Consider the following 25,404-nt stretch of genomic DNA (forward strand, 5'->3'; position numbering starts at 1 on the left):
GAATTCTCATTACAAAGTTTAAGATGGTCGCAAAAGCATTGGCACTCTTCAGCTGTCTAATCATTCTTGTTCTTCTCAGTTCAGGTAATTAATTAGTCTTCCCCCATATATATACATACATTTCCCTTTAAGGGAAGGAATTCCCGTTAAAAAAGAGGATTAGTTATTGGACCCACTCGATATCGATGATCAACAACCCCAAATCTTCTATTTTGTAAGTTTTGATTCATTGATCATCCTTCACTTAAATCCGAAAAAAATTGCCTAATTAATTGTCCCGATGAAATTCAATGTTTTTTTCTTAGAATTTAATGTTTGTCAACTTGTGTCAACTCAATTAAAAACATTTTCCGATTTAGCTAATATTTTTCAAAATTGATCTATGAGGTGACGTAAAAAAATAAGTAGTTTCAATCGTTAAAGTGCAACGTGGTGCCTATCCCATATCTAATTTTGCTGCAATGCAGGTAAAAATACAAAGGCAGTAAGAGCCCCGAAGATGGACGAGGAAGGCAAGTTGTGCACTGATGTTATAGATGATTACCGCTGCTCGAGCGATAAAAAACCGACTGAAGCCGGATGCCAAGACAAATGCCGAGAGAAAAATTCGAAATCCTACGGAATATGCGAAATGCCTTCCGGCGTCGCCGATCATATACTTTGCAAGTGCATTTATATTTGCTGACCAGACTTCTGGTTTTTTTTTTTTTTTTTTTTTAATTTCTGGATTTTCAATGTGGAGAAATCGAATAAATAAAAAACAGATGTTTGTTATGTTTGTTTTCGATAATTTAAAATATTAGTTAATTAAGATGACCAAAATACTGTTACTCTTCGTTTAATTTCTTAATCGTTCTTGTTGTTCTTCTAGGGCCAAGTAATCTTCCACAAGTATCACATGTGTACTTGTTGCTCAGCAATCTGCATCAATTAGTGATTGAAATTTATTTGATATTGGAAATATTGAAAAATCATAAAAAGATTGAAATTTTTTCGATACAGGAAATATTGGAAAATCAGAAAAAGATTTTGCAAGGTGAAGTTTACTCTATAGCGGAGAAATTTCGGTTAAAATCGACAAATTTCATCGATATTTCTAATATATCATTTAAATGCCGACAAACGGTCATATAATATTCCAAAAGTTTCATTTTAAATTTTCACATTTTGACAAACTTTCCATCATATGAAAAATATAAATAAAAACATAAATACACACATTTCTAAATCTTTCAATGGAGGATCTCGCCAATCAAAAAGAAAATTAAACGGGATCTCAAATATCCATCTATCCAAAACTCCTATCTACGTCTCCCAAAAGTGAAATCAAATGTAAATATAATTTTTTGATCTCAATTTTCCATTTCGCCATTAGAATTAGTTTAATTTTTACTCCAATGTATACGTGTAAACGAGGAGATGTAAATTTACTGTAAAATCTTGTTCTTTAAACACACACTGGCTTTTTTTTCTTGAACTTGTATTGAACCATACATACATGACAAATCAAAATCCTTTTCAAAATAATACATTGTGTACATGTAACAACTAATCCCTCTGTGATTAGGCAAACCTATGTTAAAAAATGAACAACAAGCAGCACGAATGCCGGCGTTTTCGATGGCCGGAAAAGAATTTGTTCTGCATTCCTTCTATAACGGGTGTTAGTGAAACCTAATGTCAGCAATTTAAACCTAGATAGAGGAGAACTAATCCGGTTTCGTGTATTCGAGCAGCATGTGTGGTGACCTGTAAATCTTCACCAGCGTCCAGTATAAGACCTCTTCAACTCCAAGCTCACCCTCTGCTCTTGCAGCATATATATCTTCACAGATTGCTATCAACCTGTACATAAGAAAATATCATACAAAACCCATGTCAGACCAACCGAGCAAGTAAGGGCCTGTTTGGAAGTGCTTCTAGAATGGCTAAAAGCACTTCTAAGTGATTATGGGTTATTAATGATTTCAACGTGCTTCTAATAAAAACGCTTCTAAATTTTTATTAAGTTGGCTTTACCTATCACAGGAAGGAAGGTTCTCATAGGGGATTCTCATTCGCAAGTCAGAGCACTGAAGTCTGATAAAGCGGCCAACAGCAAGAACAAATGTTATGTAGAGACCCCAAATGCTGAACTTGCTCAGGGTGTCACCCAGAATACCCTCTGAATATCACCCGAAAATGAAGAAAAAAAGCAATTTTAGCCAAGAGAAAACGAACATATGAAATGACACATGATGCTTTTGGTAAACTTACGTGGCGGTGTTTCCTCAGATACGATGATGGCCATCGGTCCAGTCAAACCTCCACACCCATTGACATCTGATGAATTTATGTCGTGGAAGGACCACCACTCATAATTTACGCGATTCAGAACAAGGTCAGCGCTAACAAAATTATCCTGTAAATCGTATTTCAGTAGTTTTAACAAATAACTGCTATACAAATTACTGCAGAAACGCAACAGATAGAACTGACATGCAGTTATGGTACTAGAGTTAGTAAAACATGCATGCGCGAGAAAGGGTACCTCTAATTCCAACAGTCTGACATCACCAGAACCAGTGACACGGAAGTATCTTGGATAAATGTTGTATATCCTAAAGCTGTTTATGGAGCCATTGAGAACCTTTTGGACATCTGACTGTTTTGGAAGATCCTGAGACTCCAAACTTCTTTCATATTTCACAGTTTCCTTGCCCTTGGGTCTGTCCCTGGAAAGTACCCAAGTAAAAGATATAGCCATGTTGGGGTCCCAATCAAGGGACCGAATGAATCTGGTTTGAACTACATCGGGGATAAGCCACAAAGTACTAGCATCAGATTCGCAACATATCAACTGGACGTCTTTCTTATTATAGGTATCCAGATAACCTTCAGGATCGAGATTAACATCAGAGTCGAGTTTGTCCCATTGGAACTTTTCACAAAGGGTGGTTTGATACAGGGTCAATCTTCCACTCGCTGTCTTTATGTCAACCTGAACACTGGCATCTTTGATGGGATTTTCAATGTTCGTCGGGTTACCACTGCTGTACATCTGCAAGGAGCAAAGGAGTTTTTGATGCATGATTCAGAAAATAACCAACTGTTTCTTCTGCTCCAATAGTAAACTTAATATTAAAGCACAGGTTAGCATGTCTACTTGTTTGTGTGTGTGCCAGGTTGCCTAAGACTGAGCAAAACCATTTACTTTATGAACTCATGATACAAATTGGTAATCAGTATCTGTGGGTGAACATTACTTACCAGCATTGGGGCCCAAATAACACAAATCAATATGAAAAACAGACATATCCCGTTGCAGCATTTGGTCATTTTCGTTTGCTTATCTCCTTGTTTGTGTGTTGCTCTATTCAAGACTGCGTCACATTTGACAAGGTACAAGCTTGCATGTATGTCCTCCAGCTAAATAGAAAGCCAGTCAGTTACGGAAACAACATGAATATGCAAATGTTCATGTATTCTGAAAATATACATATAGTTACGTATAAGCAATCAAATAATGTTTTGACCAAGGTATTTACAGGGAGAATAAGATATACCAGCTGTGGTGGTTCTTACGAATCTAACCATCCCATTAATTTCAATTTTCAACACACAATGTGATCCCACTCTTTTAGGTTTCTCTATAAATTATTCATATTTCAACAATGATAGCAATATCAATAAACGAACACAGTAATGATAACTGATGGCACTCCAGTGATGATTCAGTGCATGGTTTTGAAAGTTGAAGTATTATCTTTTATGCAAGATTAAGTATGATGGAATGCTCCAGATAGGTTTAGAAACTCACTTTCAGCCAATCATACATGGTCAAAGATGTGGTTGTGCATGACCAGTCAAGTGCACATCTCAGTTCATAAAGGAAAGGCAGAGCGCGGTATAGTCGATATCCCAAATAATTAATTCTTGAAATCTCACTAGTCAAAAACTGCCGGTACAAAGTGCTTTTATGAGGAATTCCATGTCGGAGTTGTATAGCCTGCAGTGCTAAAGAAACTGCTTTTGCAAGAAATATAGCACGGAGTGCTAATCCTCCAGCATGTTGGTGGGAAGGCTCCATGTTCCAAGCATACTCTGTTACTGAATATGTGAAGAGGATGAGGTTGAAAAGATAGAAAATCACTTTTCCGGTGGCAAATGAACAGAGATAGATTATGCGGTCAAGCACGATCAAGAAAAAGATAATCTGCACGAAAAATCACTTAACCTTTTAGCAATTTAGATAACATTATACATTTCAGTCTTATTAACCATAATAAATGATATAAATTCGTGGACCGAAAAAGAAACAGTGCAATGAATTCCTCCACCATAGCTTTTGGTATAAACCAAGAACAAAAGGTGAGTTATTTAACTTCAAACTTGTAACTCCATGCTTTTTGCAATAGATCTTAAAGTACTTGATTTTTCACTAAGCATGACCTAAAATGATGAAAAAATAACTAACCATTAAGATGAATACAAACTCTTTCGGAAACTGATCTTCAAGCTGATACACATCAAGAAACTCACTTTTATTTTTTATGACGGATTGGTAGAACATGGCGACTAAAAAGAAAACAGTCAGATCGGCACCAAATACATATGCATACAGATCAATGTCCCTCTTGCCTCCTCCAATAACTGAGAGTATAGGGTATGGAAATCCTATTTCTTCAACAAACCCAGCATCTTGTGCTTTAAGAATTTCCTTCGCCACATCAGCTGCTGGAGTAAGTGACTTGTACCATTCTATTGAATCGCCACACTCTGTCATGGGGGAGGCATATACCACCTCAAAAACAACCAAGGCTACATTTGCATTTTCTTGACTCTTTTCAATGCTTTGGACATGCACCCTGCTAGCGAAAGGGCATAGATTAGGGGTTTTCTCCATGCACCTTTCATCATGAATGATTTTAAGCAATTGATTTACTCCAGACTCAATCTTTTCTGGCTGAATCCCGTCTTCTGGCCATGAGCGCACATCCATAGACACCTGAATAAAGTAAGGAGGGGAATCTGCTCCCTGTGTCAGTGAATTCCAGTACCTAAAGAAGCTTCTGATTATTGATTTTATTGCATTTTCCATTATTTGCAGCAATTTCTTTATTTTCTGACTCCAGCTATAACTGACAGGAATCTCATTCCCATGGAAAGCACTCCTCCTATAGAAGTCGAAGTCTGTAGACGACATCCACTCACCATCTTTTGCGGTTATCGAGCTCTGTAAGAGGGTAAATAAGTAGACAAGAAAGAGAGGTAATGAACTGACCACAAATGAAGATGTGATTTTATGTTCAGGAAATCCCCACTCACGAAGCAAGTCTGAAGCAACACTGAAAGCCCAGTGCTGGATGATAATCTGGTACAGATACTGAAGCAAAATATAGACTTCTGTGTAAATCAGCATAACAACCCAGAAGATGTAACTTGGACCAGAATTTACACATAGTGCGTACAAGAATAAAGCCGCCAGATACACCATAGAAAGCAAACTGAAGTTCCATAAAAAGACAAGGATAAAACAACAATAACACACAATATCATTGTTGGATCGCATTTGGGACCATATGTGACGGAGGATCCTTCCTAACTGCAGACTTGTTGCATCAGAACTCATGTCGGACTGCACGGAAGATGAACGGTTAAAGGACACCTTAACTTTCTGGCTCTCCATTTCATCATATACCCCATCCTCAACAGAAGAGTGCTCACTGACATCAAACTCATGATCAATGTTCAAAAAGCTTACAAGGTTGTTAACTGCCTGATTTCCAATCGACTGTACCTGGGAAACGCCATCACCTAGTAGATGAACTGCAGATATTAGTGGGCTTTCCCTTGCTTTCCCTTTAACTTTGTCCTTCTTTTCTGAAGAAGTGAAAAATATGCCATCAGCAACATCATCGTCAACTTCAGTGATCTCACAGTTAAGAGATTCTATTGAATCTCTCGCAGACTCCATCACTGTTGGGGTTTCCACATTCACTGGTGCAGGAGATTCATGCAATTCAAAAGGATATAATGAATCCTCTCTAAGTATCTGTTCCTTTTTCAGTTGTAATCCTTCTTTGTCAGAGGTCCCCCGATCGTTGTTCGAGTTAAGAGAAGTACTCCTCCTCCTTCTTAGGCCTTCACTGACAGCAGGAGAGTCACCGCAATTAGTAACTGAATTCATGCTGTGGAGCTGGATTTGCAGGTTGAGCATCTCTGACTTCATTTTCTCCACTTGCAGGTTACGCTGGTGTTTCTTCTCCTCAGATTCACGAATATGTTTTAACTGTGCAGTTTTCCATGCAGCTTTCTTTTCTTGCTCACGCACAATCGCACCAATTTGCTCAGCTTCAAGATAACGAGAAACATAATCAAACTCTGGGGAGGAGAACATATAGGACTGAAGTGATACCAGCATAAAAATGATAATTTCAACGAGAGCTGATCTTGCAGTAATCCGAAACCCATAATCATACTTATAAAATCCAATCATCTCAAATACGTAATCTACGGTCTCACACTTTCCAGCACAGAACTCCCCCACGAAAGGAGATTGGTATGCAAGAGAAAGAACGATAAGAGCAAAGTTGTATATGCGCAAGAACTTAAATATCTTGTTCCTCTTCTTTAGTATTTCAAGTCTCACCCGAAAGAAAACCAGCGCAAAAGCAAGATAACCAAGGTGCAAAATGTCATACTCAATAGTTCCAGTAATCAACACCAATGCTAGCACAAGATCCAATAGATGGCAGTAGCAGTAAAGCCTCAGGTAGTCAAAGAAGGTCCACATGCTTTTGGTTTCGAAAGAGAGGTCTCTCCACACAAATAAATTATTACGTTGAGATATCACTTGACGGTAAGTTGATGACACCGAGAATCCGGACAAATTATCAGCACGAAGTTTAAAACAAGCAAGCATGAAGACGGCAAAGTAGCTGATAAGCATTCGCGGATCATCGACAATAAGTCCTAGCATAAGTGGTATATATTGTTAATAATTTAAAGGGAATGAATTGATCTACATAACAACTGAAATAGAAAAGGAAACAAGATACAAGGTCAGACAAAAAAAAAAAATTGTCTTGAAACTTGAACACCAATGGAGTAATAATCCATATCAATTTTCTGCAACACTCTCCAATCCAGCAAAGAAACTAAATAAATTTAGTAATTCAGAAAGCATGTATCCCTTCGAAAGGATAGTGTTCAGAAAAGAAAATAAAAATAGTGTTTCTGTGTGCTCATGCATGTGTATATTTGTGTGTAGTGTGCGCGCCTGTGTGTGTATGCCTCAGATGGCTACGAGAGTAATACCTAACCAGCAGTACTTGCAGTAACTGAAATACATGGTTGAGCTTTTCCAGCAATCATGGCAATGTGCATTAGTCTCATCAGGCTGACTTAGAGACCACAGACTCCTCCAGATGGCAAAGTACTCGAGGATGAGAATGGATGCAAACAGGAAAACTAATATGGGCCATAGTTTACGTATAATATGCCGATTCAAAATAATACATGTAGCAAGTAACGCAATGTATACCATAGAAATGGCATTCAATAAAGCAAAGCTTGCAAGAAGCAATGCAATCATGTTTATCTCAAGACCAAAGAGGTTAAACATATTCTCCATCCAGAATTTCAAATAGATTTTTGCGATACGCTTCTGTGTGTCAAATCTCTCCTTTCTCAAGACAAGAATCCGCTTCTTGTTCCATTTATGACTCTCCTTGGTGCTGCCCCAAATGTACCCAAATGAATATTTGTTATTGCTACTACCCTCAGAATCTCTTGCTTTAGGGGACACATGGTTAGGCAACTGCGATGAACCAGGAATAAAAAAGGGCCATGATTGGCTCCTAGCCCCTTCTCGTTTCACTGAAATCGCTTCGGAATCTGTTGATTGCTTGTTATCCTCACTTGGGATGGAGCCATTAATATTGGCATCGGCATCTTCTGCTGAGACAAACAATGGACAAGGCTCTTCCCACTTTCCTTTGTTCAGGATAGTACTTGGCATCTTTTCCAACCAGCGAAAAACATTATATTGAAGAGTACATGCAGCAATCACCAGAACTTTTCCTCTCAAGCCAGATTCTAGACCCCAAAATCCCGGTTTAAATACACGGAAACCCAAAAAAAGGGAAATATAAGAGTGCTTTTGTCCAGGAAACATTGCAGCCTGTCTACCCCACATCTGAAAAAGGTACTCAGTTGTTACTAGAAATCCTGTGTAAACCAAGAATGATTTAGATGGGAAATGTGAAGCTTTAGGTAAAGATGAACAGATGACAAGGCCAAGTAGATAAAAGAAGCCAAAGGCGCTTATTGGAGATAAAGATGCATAGAATAATGCAATAAACAAGATCTTGTTGCTGTGCCAAATGACAAACCGCTTTACAAACCCAAGCACTCCAAATTCCAACACATGGGCATCATCTGACCTGTTATACCTGCTCTGCCTTCTCTCATAGCTATAAAGTTGCATCACAATCAAGACTGCTAGGGATTCCCAAACATTTTGCAAAGATGAAGCTTCTGAGTCATAACCTAGATAAAAGTAAAGGTCTATGAACTTGGACAACCACAGCTCAATGCTCGGGAAACTGCTCAAGCTATAGATAAAGATAAACACCACAATTGCATATGCTTTCAATGGGAACCAAAGGCGCTTTTTTGTTCTCTCGACAAGTTGTCTTCCAATGATCCAAACAAGGAGAAGGAATATGTACCCAAATGATATATAGTTGGGTCTCACCAAGTATACAGTAAGGAGAATTGTCAGAAAGGCAATGTAGGTTCCACATGATCGGTACACAGATAAAAACTTCTGCCCAATTGCACCGAGGAATAATGCAATTCTTCTCTCTGGAAAGAGAAAACAAATCAGAAAATATCAATGTCAACAGTAATTAAAGAGAACACTAGAAGTAGTAGAAAAATGTCTGCTTTAGATGGTCCTAAAATACAAGGTTGATTTATAAAACCAAAAGCATAGACTTTTGAGAAGGAAACCAACAATGTATAGTTTTGAGAAGTTTTATTGGATCTGTTCCATTTCATCAAATATTCATTACATACTTCACCATACACGCATTTGTAGCATCCCAAAGTATGTTATCAAATAACTCTGTTTCTAGTGGACCCTGCAATTTGAGTAACCGTTTTTTTCTTCGTGTGCACAATCGCATGGGTTAAGTACACATAAGAGAAATCAGGAACTGATTTCTAAAAGCCCAACTTCAACTGCAATCCAATATAAGATCCAACTCAAACGAATGAATCATTCATTTCACATTTTCTTTCTTATGGTAATTCATTTAACACCATCTACATCACTTTGACGAAGCATTCACTAGATTATCACTTGAGAGTAAATGAGAAGGTTCAGACCAACTTTCAAATTTATTCTGCAATTGTCAAGAGACCAGATTTGGCCACATTCATGAAAATAATAAATAAATATATCAAGGATGAAATGATACCATAAGAAGGATTATCATGGCTGTACTGAATGGCTGAGGAGGCATACACTGACAGCAAAACTGATTTATTCAGACCAGCTTTCAAAATGCTGAAACCAAATGGACGGCTAGGTGTATGCTGCACAATTGCTGAGAACGAAAATAGCATTTCAAAACCATGGTTATGAATTGCACAGAAGCAAGCAAGCAAAGCTATCTGCAAAAAGTCCCACGAGCTTTCATGTTGAAGAAGACCTGCATCATTTCCAGAAAAGATAATATCACTAGACATTTAATTTTTCTTTTGGCAGCAGTTTCTGACATAAAGCATAATAAAAGTCTCATATGAGAAAACAGTTGCATACCCAATTGTGATAAGATTTCTGCACTCAAAGTGCCTTTTTTCTCCAAAGTATCAGAGATCGGATTAATCTGAATGATATACAATAGTGCAAAGTGAACCTCACATAGGAGAATCAAAGACTGGCGCATTTTTCTGTTAATGTTGTGGCTCAAAAGATACATCAAAAAGAATATCACTGAATCACAAGTCAAAACATAAAACTAATTAGAAAACTGTAGTATGTTGTAATTTAAGCATTAATTTCATCATTACTAGATAAAGAAATAAGACTGAACAAAAGGCATCATGCTAAGTTGCTAACAGTAAATTTCATTAACTAATAACTAAGTAAATTAGATACTGATTTGATACATACCATATACAGCATGGATGAAACCAGGTTTCATGGCAATTAGAAATATCAGTGCCAGCATGATAGCTCGGGAACTTTTGCGCAGTCCCCAAGCAATTGTGGCCACTAGCAATACTTTGGTCTCTCCCTCGCCTATGATAAAGGATATAACGGGATATAATTAGAAATGACCTAAGTATATGCGTAACTTAAGTTAAATTCAATGGAACAAAATCTGCGTGAGTGTGGAGAAAAAGACTTGACAAACATATAACTTAACCTAAGCAGAGCCATCTAGCAACCCCCCACTACCACATAGAAGAAACAACAAGAGCTACTAGTTATTCAATCAATTGGTTTCATATTGTATCTCAATACCTTCTACAGTACTGTTGTCATTTGAAGGTTGTCCATCCTCATCAGACAAGCAAAGGAAAACCGAGTTGTTCACAAGATTACCCAAGGCAACCAGTATTCCAAGACAAAATTGTGCAAGCAGAAAGAATCCAGGTATGGGATAATGCCACAACCCAATCATCTCCCATATGTCCATGTTCTGACCATGTAATCAAAATAGTTAACTTCCAATCATTTTCTGTTAAATTCAGACATGAAACATCACCAGAAAGAGAGTACTACCTTCCCGATTTTCCGATTCAAGAATGCAAATGCTACATTGAAAATATATGTGCTAGCAGCCCACAAGAGAATGAAGACAAGCAGCAGCCCGTTCAGTCGATGTAAACGGAATAAGGAAGGGAAGGCATATATGATGTAGCCAACATATGCAAGTAGCAAAAATGCACATATACTTGCAAAATGAAAACTCCAAAACGAAAGAGCAAACAAGGAAACCTGTCAAATTCACCATAAAAGCCAATTAATAAAGACTGAAAAGAATATAGATCTTAGAACAACAATTTCAGCCAGATGCAATTAAATGAAAAACCGGAAACTCATAAGTTAAAAAAAAAATGTCACAACCCAGTTTTCCTCCCAAACTCTACCTTACATGGCCTCTGCAAAACCTTATTATACAAACCCTAAACAAGTCACTCACCAACTCAAGCTAAAGAACTCAATCATTTGAATAAGAAAAAAGAGAGATGAAATTATTGCAAAACTACCAAATACCAATTGGTGCATGAAAAAGACTACAATAATGTATTTGTATCATCATCAGTTCATCATCATACTTTCCATTGTCCTACTCATATGAGGTCATGAAATATCTCCTATTAAGTCAATGTATTTTAATATTTTTGTACTACTTCTGTCCAGTGTTAGCCACTTAATTTCCTACCTGGCCACTTTATCTACCTAAACTTTTAAATTTCCAGTTAATCTTAATTTAATAAAATAAATACTTTATCTTAAGTTTCCAAGTCCAAAACTTTAGTAGAAAAAAAGAGCATATCCATATTGTTACAATGAGTTTATTTTTGGAAACCAAAAAATAGCAAGTAACGAGAACCTTGTTCTCACTGGATTGGAAAAACATAAAACCTAAATGAACACTTTGGTATGGCAAGTAAGATCCCTAGATGATGGTTCCAACTAAATAGATACCCAATGCCCCACGCATTAAAATCAAGCACTTAAATTCACAACTGCCTCATCTTCACCTTCAAAAAGATGGCATGCATGGGTCAATTCAGCCTCAATAAACATCATGATGTTGTTCAGTCAAGAAGAAGGGAGTATAGGAATACATACTGGGAAACCATATGTGAAGAAGTTGATACTAAAGGTCCGGAAAACCGCTCCAGTCAATAAAACATTGGTATGCCTTACACCAGATCTGAAAACAATAAACAATTACTTAAGCTGCAAGCAAACACACTGACAATTATAAAGGTTCCAACAGAGAGAAGTAACCAGTTACACTAGATCCAGCAAAAAAAATTTTTAGTTATGCAATAATTGAAGGCAAACAAATCATCAGAACAAATAAGGAGATATTTTTTATTAGTCGCAAAGTATTTTATGCCGGGTATAGCCTCAAGGATCAACTAAAACAGAATCCAAACAGGGATCTAGTGCTTAAGGGAAACAGCAACGTCAAGCCAATCTGCATGAAGTCACTTTTGGCGACCGCGGCAGGGGGGGTGTGGGGGGGACATAAACATGGATAAACATCGTCTGCGACATGTCAACTATGTGATGTTGACTGATGGGTTATCATCACAATCTTTCTGACAATATCAATCTTAGTTCTTTCACAAGAAAAAAGTGAAAAAAAAAAAAAAAAAATCATAGGCTTGATGAAGGGTCGACCCTGCAAAGTCTTTTGATCTTGACATTGTTTAATGTGCTACCAGAAAACTACAGGCTCTTTTTCATTTATTTACTGGGGGATGATTCTAAGAAACTGAACTCCAAGAATTTGTTGACTTGGATTACTCTAATTTCATCTACCATGTTCTTTAAAAATTACTGGCCTCTGATATGGGTTGCAGCTTTAGTCAGATTCATTCCAAACTTTCTATATGTTAAATGAGCCCAACCTATCATGTTCTGATCTTATATCCAACAAATGGTTTTGCATGTACTTATCCTGCTACATATCATGTTCAATTCAAAACTCTGCTTCAGCAAGATCAAAGATATGGACTTAGAGTAGGAATACAGAAGGTCTTCCTCCCTCTATGTTAGAACTTAGAACAAAATCAAATAGTTAACTTATATGCATTGAAGGGAATGATTAAAGGAGACGGCACACGGTGAACCAGATGACAAGATGTTACAACATCCAAGAATATTACCTAGATTCACGAATAAAAAATGAATGCTTCGAGGGAAGAAGTTGCTCCGTCAAGTTATTTTCTTTCATGGATAAAATAAAATCCATTTCCTCCAGATCACATTTAACACAGGATAGCTGCATTAGAAGGGAGAAAATGTAAAAGAGAAACCACAAAAAGTAAGCACTGAAGCACTTATGCAATAAAGTACCATGGACGACATACACATTTGATAAGTACTATGGGATTGGCGCACATATCACACACTTTAGCCATATCACAACTTTGAACTATAGTTTACACTTTCATACACAAATTTTTAAATATTTTATGGTCAGATTAACTTGAATAATGTAACAGTATCACCCAGGAAATAATTATTACATTATCAAACCTGCAGAACCTAACTGTAGATAAGCTGAAATCAATGGTTTTTAAGTATCCTACTACATAAACTGTGTTGAATTTGTAGAAGACATAAAACATATCCATACCATGATGTAGAATAGTAAAAGAGAGCAGCATGAACAAAATTCAGTCCAGTCCGAATGTAAAGTTATTTTGAACAGACCAATGAACTCAGCTACCCATCGTAACATATCCGGAAACTCCACAGGGAGCTGATACACATAAAGCAAGACAATGTTGAAACCTGCATACAAGTGAAAAGGCTTCCACCACCTTCAAACCCATAGATGCAACCATGAGCAACTGAAGCGAAACTAACTAAAGCAGATGCGTACATAGATAGACATATAGACAGATAGTGTGTGTGTGTGTGTGTGATTGAGAGAGAGGGAGAGAGAGAGGCAACAATATCATCCAGTGACGAATGATGGATTACAAGGAAATCACCTGAAAAGTCCTAGAAAATTACTTGACAAAGACCAATCCACAAGACCAATGCAGCTCCCAATAAAAAAGGGTAGAGAAACCCATGAAGGACGGCTAATTCCAACAACCAACTGAATGGCAGGCAACAGCAACAAGGCAGCAACTCTAAGATGAGAACCTTCCAGAAGGAACAAAGAAATAATCCAAATCAGTTGTTACTTTTGTATGATTAATTCTGATATGATCAACTTAACCAACTGATAACTGATGATTACACACGGGCATGTATATGCCAATTTAACATAAGCTTAATGAGGTGAACAAATTAACTGCTAGAAGCATCTTTAAAAATTTGCAAGAACATCGTCCCAAGAAGAAAATCAAATGCATAACAAGAACCGTGTCCAAGCTTTATACATTACAATTGGATTTCTTTATGTATTTAATGTTATATGGGTTGAAAGGACAAATCATACATAAAAACCAAAGAGAAAAAAAATAAATCCGGGCAATTAATTACTTACAAATTAGTCGTTCAATGGTTGATGAGAAACGACCCCAACATGAATCACATGATGAAACAAGACCAAATCTGTTTCCATACAAATCAACTAAGGCAACAGCAACTACTGATAGTTGTAAGAGTAAAAAGTATAGCACGAGAGGAGATTTCCATGACTGCAATCTGCAAAAGCACACACAAAACACTGTATAAATGTATGTGTATAAAATAAAGCGATGTGAGATTAAAGTAGAAACAAAAGCAAATTCATACATCATGAATCCAATAACATTTGCCCACCAAGCATCGACTCCGCTCCATTTATTTCCCTCGATAGCCCATATAACAAGATATATCACTTGAGAAAAAATAACAAATAAAGAAAATATAACAATGATCCATGACAATAAAAGCCGCCTTCCAAAATGAAATCCTACAAAAAGAAAAACACTGTCAGAAGAAGTAAAGTTAATTATATAAGTAATTCCAGCATTTAGGATAATCAGAAGCAGCATAAAAATACAAAAACATTTATCTTTTGTCTCATAAATTGCATTGATAACACCAAATTTTGCATGAACCCAACCCAAGGTTCGACATTGAGTGAGATCTTAAATAAAACTTGAACGGATACCCAAAAATTCATGTTCCTTTATTGTTAAAAGAAGTTCACAGAATTTATGCATAAATTTGGCATCTATGTGGGTGGACATAGCTACTCAGGACAACAAAATCTGACCCTCATAGATGCATTGAAAAAGGAATCATGACAATTATATTTTAAACCGTAGTCGAACTTCCTACTAAAGATATTATTATGGAATCCATAACTGCATAATATGTTTCTCTGTTCCTTATACATAAACACACAATAACCATCTGTGACAACGAAAACAAAAGAAAGAATACTGCAGAATCGTGCTATCACGTTCATGAAATAACTGAGGCACATGATTGAATTTACGGACTGGCGAGTCAATGCACCTCATGCAACAGTCAATATGCAGTATGAACTTAACTAAGTGATTGTGACCTGAAACACTCTTTTACAATTCACATTGTTTTCGGGCAAAGTCAAAACTTTAGCTAGTCTCATGTAGCTAACATAGTCATATCAAGAAAACCCGTTGCATATGAGGAATTACATCATTTACATGTCAACTCACTAACAAGAAATTAGTAATCCATAAGCACATTTTGCACATAGTTTCCTAGTATCTCACAATAACATTTTCACTTGGTACCATGTCTACCTAAATTCATTCGAAATGTTGAAACCAAGCTGGAAAATTCACACAGAGCAGTTAGCTTACCTAGTTTCGGTGCATTAAATAGAATAAGAAGAAACGCTATCAAATTGACCAGAGAGAGGACGCTCCAGTTGATAATAGCAGCTGTAAGAAAAAAGATGGTAGCTTTTTGAGTTGCAATTAAATTTCCAACATTGGCAAAAAAACAAAAAAAACAAAGGCATTTGCATTTGAATTTGAACTTGATTACCTGCTAGCAGCAGCAGAGGCAACACAAACCCGCCAAGAAATCTCCCCATTACATGCCCCAAATACCAAACCAATCACTTCAATTCCAAAATTCCACCAATGGGTTTTCGATTCACATCAAATTCACGAAAACCCATTTGCCAAAACCTTCAAATTTCCTGAGAAACTCCAAATTTTCCTGAGAAAGCTCCCAACTTGAACAGAAAATGAAGAAGCTTGGATGTAGCTTTCTTCTCTGTTAGGCGCACGATAACGAAACAAAACAGAAAATTGGTACGTTACTCCTCCAAAATTCGCGGCAACTCAAACAATCGTCGAAACTCCAAGGTAATAATTAATCAGAAATGTTAATCTCTGGAGCTCCGATAGCTACCAGTCGGAGCTGAAAGTCGGAGTTATATTTCTGAGATTGGCAAACAAGCAAGAAGCTTTCAGAAAATAAAAAATAAAAAAGTCATTAATTATATTGCAGCCTGTAAATTAAGTGATATTTGTGACCAATGGAAAATTAGAATATTGTTTTTTTTTTTTCGGATTTTTACGATATTAACCAAGGTCGGACAGAATTTTCTGTTATTTTGGTGTGATTGGTGGACTCGCGGCGAAGTAAGGGAGTCGTACGCGTGTTCGTTTTTCTTTAGGGTATTATTTTGGCCCTACTTAGGTCATCTTCAATCGATCTGGTCAAGAGGTCATAAAGCTAAAAATAACTCAGAATTACATGAAAACCGTCTCCAACTGAGAGTTAGGCCAAAGGACTTGTGGGCCCCACTAGGCCTAAACCCCCAAATCAGGCTAGCGGACTGGCCATTTCCAGCAAGCCCTCTAGCGTCAGAATGTCAAGCTTGACATTTTGCCAATCCTCCAGAGCCAGAATGTAAAGTTTGACATTTTGCCAGCCCTCCAGCTCACCCCATTTGAATGTCAACAATTACCTAGCGTCAGCATGACGCCAGCGAGCAAGAGCTACCTAGCATCATGCTGGCGTTAGGTTATGTAAAACCCCACCCCTGATTTTAAAAATAATTTTGAGTTTTTATTTAAAAAATTGTTTTTTGGATCTTAATTGGTGAGTCCAAAGGGCCCACCCCCTGATTTTTTTGTCCCCCGACCCCAATCTTTCTTCATTATCTCCTTCTTTCTTTTTTCCCTAACTCTCTCCTCTCTACCCGTGCTCTCCCTTTGCACTCTCTCCTTCTGGCTGAGCACCACACCCACGCACCCACCACCAAAATCACCTTATCACTTCGGCGAGCACACCCCCAAGTAACCATCATTCTAGATCCTAAACTAAGCAAGGAAAACTCTTCTTCTCCTTCACATAGCACGGCACAGTTACTGTGCATCCATTTCTGACAATGTATCACCGTCTCCGGTGAAGGTGAGCTTCGAAACTCCTTCTATCTTCCTCCCCTGTAGGCTAGATCACTTTATTGACAATTAAAAGTGACTTTGGTGAAGGTTTGGATGTGAAAACAGATTAGGAAGTTTCCCCCATATTTTTCGGCGAGAACCCGGCCTTTGCAGGCATTTTTTGCCCGACTCTGGCCACCACTCGCCTCGAAATTGGTATAGATCTCTTCCTTGCTTTACGGGCTTCATTTTGGTATTTTGGTTTACGTGAAATGGTTATGTTTTGAGCTAGGGAAGTCCCCGGCCATGTTCCGGCCTTCCTTTTCCTTTGGGTCTAGCGACCCATGTGTTGGACTCAGGGCGAGCTTTCAAGCCCAAAGCCCCAAGGAGCCAAGGCCTTTTGGGCTGTGCAAAGAGGGCCCAAGGCCCATGACCCCAACCCTTTTACCTAGAAACCTAAACCCAACCCAATTTCCTAATTCTAAAATCCAACCCAAAACCCTAAGTGAACTAAGGCCCTTGGGCCGTGTGAAGCTTGGACACAAGCTCAAAAACCCTAGGGCCCTTCGGCCTAAACCCTCCAGCCCATCAGACGGAATATTCCTATGTTGACTATTGTTGACTTTTCAGAAATTTAATCGGGACCCTTCTTAGGGTAATTCGACATCCTGAATCCGTTTCCGATGTTTGTTTTCCCAAATTCAATTGTTATAATAGAGTTTTATTAATTGGACCCTTTATGTGCTCAGGGGCAATTATTTGGGGTGCTTCCGTCTTCATTAGTTTGCGTGGCTCTTCGGCGGCAAAGTATCTATGAGTGGACCCCTTCTAAAATGCATGTTTTAATAGTAGAAATGCATACATGAAAAGCATGATTTAATGATTACGTTTTATGAGAAATTGATTATCATGTTATACTAAGCTTATTTTGGAATACCATATTTTTTGTAAAACCCATGTTCTTGTAGGGTATCTGATGGATGGTGATATACTATTTAGAACATGTTTTCACACACTTCTTTATAGTATAGATGATGGATGACTTTATACTATGAAGATGCTTTTGAAATACACACACACACACTTATGTTTGGAAAATCTATATTCAATGTTTTTGTGCGTATCTAGTGGTTTGCTTGAAGGCGATGATACTTATATTGGCTTCGTGCTGGGTGTAGGTTGGTGGCTTCGACTGTATGATACTGATACAGATACTACTAGTTAGTACACTATATACGAAATATGTTTTATGGAAGGTTTTATGGCATGCTAGAGTTTTCGAAGAAACCTATTACATATTATGCTATTTAGTTTTCATAAAACTTTAGGGGTTAGTATGTTGAATAACTATTTTACTATTATATATATCAAATTGGTCCACCCATGTTTGTTTTGCTCCCCCTTAGGACTTAGAATCGAGGCGTACAATCCCAGCGTCAAGGCATTTCCGCATTGGCATCTTCGAGTCTTCTCGGTGTAGGACCCAATCCTCTTATTCATTCAATTTTATGTTATTCTTTTTAGTGTTCTAGTTAGTTGTATGCTCTGAACACGTTCCTCAAATGCATGTTAATTCATTATATTTAAATTTATAAGTTTTATTTATTTCTTGTTCTTAGCATTTGCATGTAATAAATGGCTTGCGTCACCTTAGGGTGTTGGCCAACACGTGCCTATCGTAATGTTCAGGGAATATCGGGATCGGGGCATGTCAGGTTACCATTGGAATTTGATTTTTTTTTTTTTGTACGAATTTAAAAAAAAAATCTAATTTTTTTTCCTGTAAATACCTACACCATTCATATAACATTGAAAGCTAAAGATAAAAAGTGTCACGTGGATAAGAATCATATCTAAAATTTACATAACCAATTACCTCTCAACACGTGGTATTCAAAATCCTATCCGAAAAATTATTAAGATTACATAAAGATAAGAAATCTGGAGATTTACTCGATTTAGCGACACGTGTCACTTAAAATCCTATCCAAAAATTTATTGAGATTACATAAAGATAAGGAATTTAGAGAGTTACTCATGTTAGTAACACGTGTCACTCGAAATCGTATCCAAATTTTTTTTGAGATTATATAAAAATAAGAAATCCGAAGGCTTATTCATTTGGCGACAAACGTCACTCAAAATATGTCCAAAAACCTTATTTTAATATGGTAGTTTAATTTAATTAACCATATTAATTTAATTAAAATAATAAATTATGTTTGGCCTATGGCCCTTTGGCCCCCTCGGTTGGAGATGGTATAAAATATGGCATAACACTGTTCATTAAAATATAATTTCTTGCAAGGCTACAGGGCTAAAGGGAGTTCTTTGGCTCTTCTTTAGTTGGAGATAGCCTTATGTTGGGCCCACAACCAATGAATAAGAACGAGATGTACCTATAGCAAAACGTAGAGATTTTTCAATGAGTCCGAAACAAGTGCAAAACATTACATTCATTATAATGACATGTAATGTTTTGCTTCGTGTTTCGAGCACATTGAAAAATTACTCTGCAAAATGAAGAATATTTTGTAATTGACATAACAATTAATTTGACAATTTTTCTGGGAATTGTTATTAGCATTCCTAAAATCTCATTTGGCACTCCAAACTTTCTATAATTAGAAAGAAAAATACACTTGTGTGGAGTGTAGAATGAGATTTTTGGAGTACTAATAACAATTTTTTTTTTTTTTTTCACATAAATAATCTTCAAGCAGTGACTTAAAAGTTTACAATTTTCCGTTATGATATGCATTACAATCAAGTGAATAAGAAGGTGTACCTTTAAGAAATTCTTGTGTTCAATAGTTGGACCAAATAAACTGTTTGATTGACCTACCCACGAATAAATAGGCCCCTTTGTATTTAAGTATCACTCGACCTTATGTAGTTAAACAACCCGATGTAATGGTCTTTGTAAGCAACTCAGACAGTCCACTTGATACACTATCAGGCACATGAGTTATTCTGCACTTTGAGGTGCGAGAAGGACTTAGATGACACATGTACATTGTCATCATTTTGCCTCATGTTAATAATACAATGATATATGTAGGTGGTGCTATTTACACACTCGTTATTAATTTATATTCTTTAATCCTCTTCAATTCATTCGACCCAACGATCAAAGATTGAGAGGGATGTATGAAATGTAAAAGGCTGTGTATGTATGTAAACACGAAAAATTCAAATTTCGATGTCTACAATGTATAGCACCATTTATGTGTAAGTTTCGCTCTATATGACATTGTGTCATTAACCAGGAACGTCGCACTGACGGTATGTCTGTGCCATATATGTCACCCAATTGTATGGGCCAGAACTCTCCATTCAGTGAGGCCTAAATGCTGTCCAACGTCTCTTTCTTCCCTGCCTCAAATTTCTTATCTCCCTCTGTTTTTCCTCTCACCTTTTTGTTGTTGAATTCTCAGAAAAAAATCTTATCAGCGGAGAGAGAAAGTGTTCAAACATGAACACCTTAACTTCGACGTCTCTCTGCAACCTCCAAGTTTCAAGGTATCCTTCCACCGTTTCGAACCAGAGAAACGTTTCACCCTGCAATTCTCCACTTCCCGCCAAAATTTTCTTCAGACTTTATGCCAACGCCAACGAGCTGGATGCTCAGCCAGCACTGGAGGAACCAAAGCAAGAGGTGGAAAAAGCCGAGCCACACGAAGCTGGAAAATCCTCCACTTTCCCTGCTGCTGCTTCTCCACTCGACAAGGACCTCAAAAAGGTTGGATTTTTAAGCTTTTTGTTCAAATGGGTGTCCTGAAATGCAGTTTATATACAAGACTTTGTTTGTAAATTTACTTCTGAATTGTGAAATTGGGTAGTGAAAACGGAATTATTATGTCAAGTGGGTTGTTGAGAGTGTGAATCCCGCATCAAGAAAAACTTTCCATGCTCATATTATGATGTGGTTGTTGAAATGTCCCACATCGACCGTACCAATGAGAAAAGAAGAGTTTAAATATCCTAACTCCACTTCAACTAACACCGAGACCTTTTGTGATAAAACTCCACGATGGATTGTGCATGTGATAATTACCAACTTGGGACAGTATCGGTGTTGTTGGAAGTGGACCTTCAGCCTGTCTCTCTAATGATTCTACTCTGGTATCAGAGGCAATTTGCAAGATGTGATTTAGAGTTGGTTTAATGTGTGCTTTAGTGAGCCTAATGTGGGATTATGAATCGATTTGAGTTGAATTCGGGTGATCGAATTGAGTTGTGGAGTAAACTTGTGATTAACAACCAGTTCCAGTCCTCTGAACAATCATCAAATTCGACATGGTTAGATTGAAGGAGTTGTAAGCAAGGATTAAAGAGCTCTCCTCAAAAGAACCTCGTAATTTTCTGCAGTACTACAAATACAAGCTTTTTGCTTGTTACACTAATGAATTGGATGAAATTTAAGCCAAAAATCGGCATTGATTTCTACCCGAAAAAGCGTTTCACTTCGACCTGATTACCAGAAACATGAACAATGAACTGAGCTAGTAGAAGAAGCTAACAAGTAATGTACATTGGAGAATAGTCTGATTTCGGCTATTGTTTTCAAACATAATTTACCTACCTGCATTCCGTTTTGTTTTGCAGATAGAATACTGGTATGTTCGATTTCTCACAACGTTATACTTCCATTTCTTGTAACAAACAGGTTGTTCAGAAGACTGCTGCAACCTTTGCACCAAGGGCTTCCACAGCTTCCAAAAACCCTGCCGTGCCCGGCAGCACTTTGTACACTGTTTTCGAGGTTCAAGCCTATGCCTCCATGCTGCTAGGCGGAGTTCTGTCCTTCAATCTCATCTTTCCGTCAAATGAACCAGACATATGGAGATTAATGGGAATGTGGTCCATTTGGATGTTTAGTAAGTTATCCCCCCTATAAATTTACCTGCAAAGTTTCCTATGTGGTAAAGATATAGTGACTGAACAAAGAATTTAACCTTCTAATTTTGCAGCAATTCCTTCACTGCGCGCACGAGACTGCTCAAAAAATGAGAAGGAAGCTCTAAATTATCTCTTCCTCCTCGTCCCGTTACTCAATGTTACAATCCCATTCTTTATTAAGTCCTTTGCTGTCGTTTGGTCTGCTGATACCGTAGCCTTTTTCACCATGTATGCGTGGAAGGTACGTGATCAGAGATTCAGATGTTTACTTTAGGCATTCCTTTGTATAATTTGTGATATTTCTCTGCTGATGTAGTTAGTAACATACATTCTGTTCCTACAGCTTGGTTGGCTACAAACAAAAGACTAGGAATCCAAGTTGCTTGCTTTTTCAGATGAATAGATAGGCACATGATTATACGAAGTTTCTCGATGCTGATGGCTCGGAAGTATGAAGAGAGCTTGTACATTTACATGAAAAAAGTGGTGCTTGCCTCACTTGCAGCCTGCAGGAGCCAAACCCACCGTCAGACTTTGGGGAAATGCCGCAATAATGGACGCATTTGTTCATGTTCCGGCGATCTTGTTCATATAGGATGGATATTGACAAGAGAAAATATAGTTGAACAAAAGTTATGAAATGATAAATTTGTAGTTTTGTACATAGAAATACTGAATCGTTTCGCTGTTGTTCTTGCAACAACATAACAATGTCATTCGTACTTCTATTGGAATCTCAAAAAGTTACCGCATCAATTTGCTCCCTTGTCCTCACCAGAACTGTGTTCTGCTTAAGTTCACGATCGAACTCAAGACGAATTTGGTGTTTAAATAGAAAAACTCAAAAATTTACCCCATCAACAAAGAAAATCCATTGTGGAACTAACAAAATACTCGTGAAACAATACTCTCAACACGCGTCGTGCTTTGAGAAGGGTGGTGAGCAAATTCGGACTCAATTGGTTTCTAGCATCTTCCTCTTCCTTTACATTCTTGCTATATTAGCACATGTAAATACAATAACATCACAAGTACTTGCAAAAAAGAAAAAGTGTGTAATGCTTCAAATAAATAAATTTACTTTCACAATATAACATCCACAAAACTCTACTGGAAACCCCAATTTGAAAGGCCAAATTGAAGGTTGAGTGATCATTCTATTTCTATACATAATCGTCATCGCTATCATCATTGTAGTCAGAACCTGAATCGTCGCTCCTTGGTTCTGTGAGTGTATTCATATCAAATGACGGTAATGATTCCATCTCCTCCATGTCAATAGTGTCGTAGTCCATTCGTTGCGCAAACTTTTCATCAGAGCAGTTGAGAAGCCATCCGAGGGAGCATTTCAACCCTTTCTTTGAAACCATCTTATGTCTTGGTTTTATAGTCGATTCAAGACCGTAAGTAAAGAATGCAGGGAAAGCAACCAAGTCATCCAAAGGCCTTTGCATCTCTGTTTGAAAGAAATCAAAGCTGAGTTTCATGATGTCGAGATTCAAGGCAAGCAACTGGGGACACCTAACGACCATCTTCCTCACTTGCTCCAAGGAAAATCCACAATTCTTAAGGAAATCGACATGCTTCATCATAGGTCTATCACTGAGGCTAACAACCTGAGGCATCTTCTCAACAACTCTGCCAAAGTCCTCGGGTTCCAAATCAATTACTGACTTGAGCGAACTTTGTTGACTGAGAAGCTTAGGCTTGAGATCAATTCCTATGATCTCAGGATATTGTGCCACTACAGAAGCAAGTGATTCTTCTCGAACGCAAAACTCCAAAAGGGATTGAATATTTGGTTTCACCCTCTCCTCCAATCCAAACCCAAGGATGTGAGGCCGCTTTTCTATCAGTCTAGCCACACCTAGTCTTGGAATACCCAACTTTTCAAGATATTCAACAAACGGCTTGATCACCCTACCAACACGCATCCCTAAAATCTCCGGGTATCTAGTTAAAACTCCGCCAATCTCCCTTCTTGCAACCCCAATTCCAACTAAGTAAGCCACTGAAGTGCTCATGGTCCCCTCAAGCTTGAATCCCAGCACTTCTGGATATTTCTCAAGAACCCGAGGAATGTCATCGGGTTTGATATCCATTCCTTGAAGATACTTGACCACTGGTGAAAGGTCAATAACAACACTAGCATGCAGGACTTGTGGATATCTTCTCAAGAACTCAGTGAATGTGGATTTCCTAACACCCAACTTCCCAAGATAATCGAGCACAGGAATCATGTTTTTCTTCACACTGCAGCCAAGAACAAGTGGATAGTTGTTAATGTCTTCGATTGTAAGCCCAAGATTGTGAAGAAAATCCACACGTTCCCTCATAACTTCGACTGTAACAGGAAGCTCCAATCCATCAAGCTCATCAGGGACAATACCAATTCCTCGCAAGAAATCATAAACCCGGGCACGATTTTCCATCCTTTCATTCTTCATATCTAACAGACTAGGACGACTGTATAAGGATGAAGAACCTCTTTCTCTCCTACCTAAACGAGTGGTGTTTGGATTTGAAACCGACGAATCCTTATAACTGCTTTCTGACCTTCTACCAGAAACAGAATACTGACACCTTGTTATCAACCCAATCAACTTCTCTCGGTTGCAAAGCGTGGATATAGAATCGAATCCGGGCTTAAGAGATGTAAGTGCTGGTAACTCTGAATGCACAAGCAAAAAGCTGGGCTTCGTAATACCAGCATAGCATCTGATCTTCATACTTCCAGATTTAAAACTACCAACACGCCTGCGAAAAACGAAGGCACAACTCAAATACAAAATAGTACACAGCAGAGAACAGCATGATAATCTTGTTCATCAAAGAAAATCTACTAATACAACATGATAATCTTGTTATTTTCTTACGTTTGACTTACAATTCAGCAACCAAAAGAGTCTTAATTTTCATTTGTGAGACAAATTTCTACAAAAATACATAAAAAGGAATACAATTTTCATACCGTAGGCACCAAAAAAACTTTGGGTTCTACCATTTACATCCAAAAATACATAATACGAAGAATTTAGCTTTTCTCAGTAGCAAAAGCCGGACAGCAGAAAGTTCAGCTTCTTTCAGAAGCAGACAGTAAAAAGCCACCCAAGACACAAACTTTTGAGAAAACCCAATTATCCATTTCTCATTTAATCTCCATTTTCGTAAGCGAAATGCTCGTTAACTTGAACAAAGTTGCAGAGAAGGAAGAATAAGAAGTAGCTGACCTGTTCGTGGAGTCGGCTGGCTCTGGCTGAGAATTGGGTAACCTGCTTATCCAGAGAGCAGCTGAGAGAGACCGACTCAACAATGGTAGTCAGCTCAGTGGAGCAGCAGCTGTGTAAACACTGGTCTCCTCCTCCGTCTTAAAGCCTAAACCTTTGGCAAGGGAACTGGTCTGGTTTGCCTTATCCCATAAAAGTGCTT

The 25,404-nt window shown here is 37.8% G+C and overlaps 3 protein-coding genes across 7 annotated transcripts; 1 reads left to right on the forward strand and 2 right to left on the reverse strand.

The window, feature by feature from the left end:
* Window positions 1-1,495: 1,495 nt before the first annotated feature.
* LOC125478145 (piezo-type mechanosensitive ion channel homolog) lies at window positions 1,496-16,151 on the reverse strand. 4 transcript variants are annotated; one of them, XM_048585933.1, is made up of 21 exons: window positions 15,722-16,151; window positions 15,535-15,615; window positions 14,495-14,654; window positions 14,244-14,404; window positions 13,741-13,897; window positions 13,380-13,566; window positions 12,907-13,022; window positions 11,858-11,942; window positions 10,781-10,996; window positions 10,520-10,697; window positions 10,166-10,294; window positions 9,812-9,985; window positions 9,468-9,701; window positions 7,300-8,850; window positions 4,457-6,954; window positions 3,800-4,195; window positions 3,250-3,408; window positions 2,531-3,040; window positions 2,257-2,401; window positions 2,020-2,164; window positions 1,496-1,845 (listed from the first exon to the last, which is right to left on the reverse strand). In XM_048585933.1, the coding sequence occupies exons 1-21, from the start codon at window positions 15,768-15,770 to the stop codon at window positions 1,710-1,712; spliced, it is 7,467 nt and encodes a 2,488-aa protein (XP_048441890.1). In that variant the 5' UTR covers window positions 15,771-16,151; the 3' UTR covers window positions 1,496-1,709. The 4 variants fall into 4 exon arrangements, with proteins under 4 accessions (XP_048441890.1, XP_048441892.1, XP_048441891.1 ...); XM_048585935.1 differs by lacking the exons at window positions 14,244-14,404; window positions 14,495-14,654; window positions 15,535-15,615; window positions 15,722-16,151 and having other exon boundaries at window positions 13,380-13,505; window positions 13,741-13,880; XM_048585934.1 differs by lacking the exons at window positions 14,244-14,404; window positions 14,495-14,654; window positions 15,535-15,615; window positions 15,722-16,151 and having other exon boundaries at window positions 13,380-13,537; window positions 13,741-13,864.
* A 4,238-nt stretch (window positions 16,152-20,389) lies between these two features.
* On the forward strand, window positions 20,390-22,731 carry LOC125478054 (protein RESISTANCE TO PHYTOPHTHORA 1, chloroplastic-like). 2 transcript variants are annotated; one of them, XM_048585780.1, is made up of 4 exons: window positions 20,390-20,815; window positions 21,743-21,953; window positions 22,047-22,132; window positions 22,319-22,731. In XM_048585780.1, exons 1-4 carry the CDS (start codon window positions 20,549-20,551, stop codon window positions 22,343-22,345), a joined length of 591 nt encoding a protein of 196 aa, XP_048441737.1. In that variant the 5' UTR covers window positions 20,390-20,548; the 3' UTR covers window positions 22,346-22,731. The 2 variants fall into 2 exon arrangements, with proteins under 2 accessions (XP_048441737.1, XP_048441736.1); XM_048585779.1 differs by having other exon boundaries at window positions 20,393-20,815; window positions 22,047-22,216.
* A 293-nt stretch (window positions 22,732-23,024) lies between these two features.
* Window positions 23,025-25,363, reverse strand: LOC125478017 (transcription termination factor MTERF4, chloroplastic-like). Its single transcript, XM_048585659.1, has 2 exons — window positions 25,206-25,363; window positions 23,025-24,732 (listed from the first exon to the last, which is right to left on the reverse strand). Exon 2 carries the CDS (start codon window positions 24,702-24,704, stop codon window positions 23,139-23,141), a length of 1,566 nt encoding a protein of 521 aa, XP_048441616.1. The 5' UTR covers window positions 24,705-24,732; window positions 25,206-25,363; the 3' UTR covers window positions 23,025-23,138.
* Window positions 25,364-25,404: the final 41 nt, after the last annotated feature.

Source organism: the organism of the source record quoted next, unplaced genomic scaffold (assembly GCF_019419815.1).
Source record: "Pyrus x bretschneideri cultivar Hongxiangsu unplaced genomic scaffold, Pyrus_bretschneideri_v1 Contig23, whole genome shotgun sequence".
NCBI lineage: Eukaryota > Viridiplantae > Streptophyta > Magnoliopsida > Rosales > Rosaceae > Pyrus > Pyrus x bretschneideri.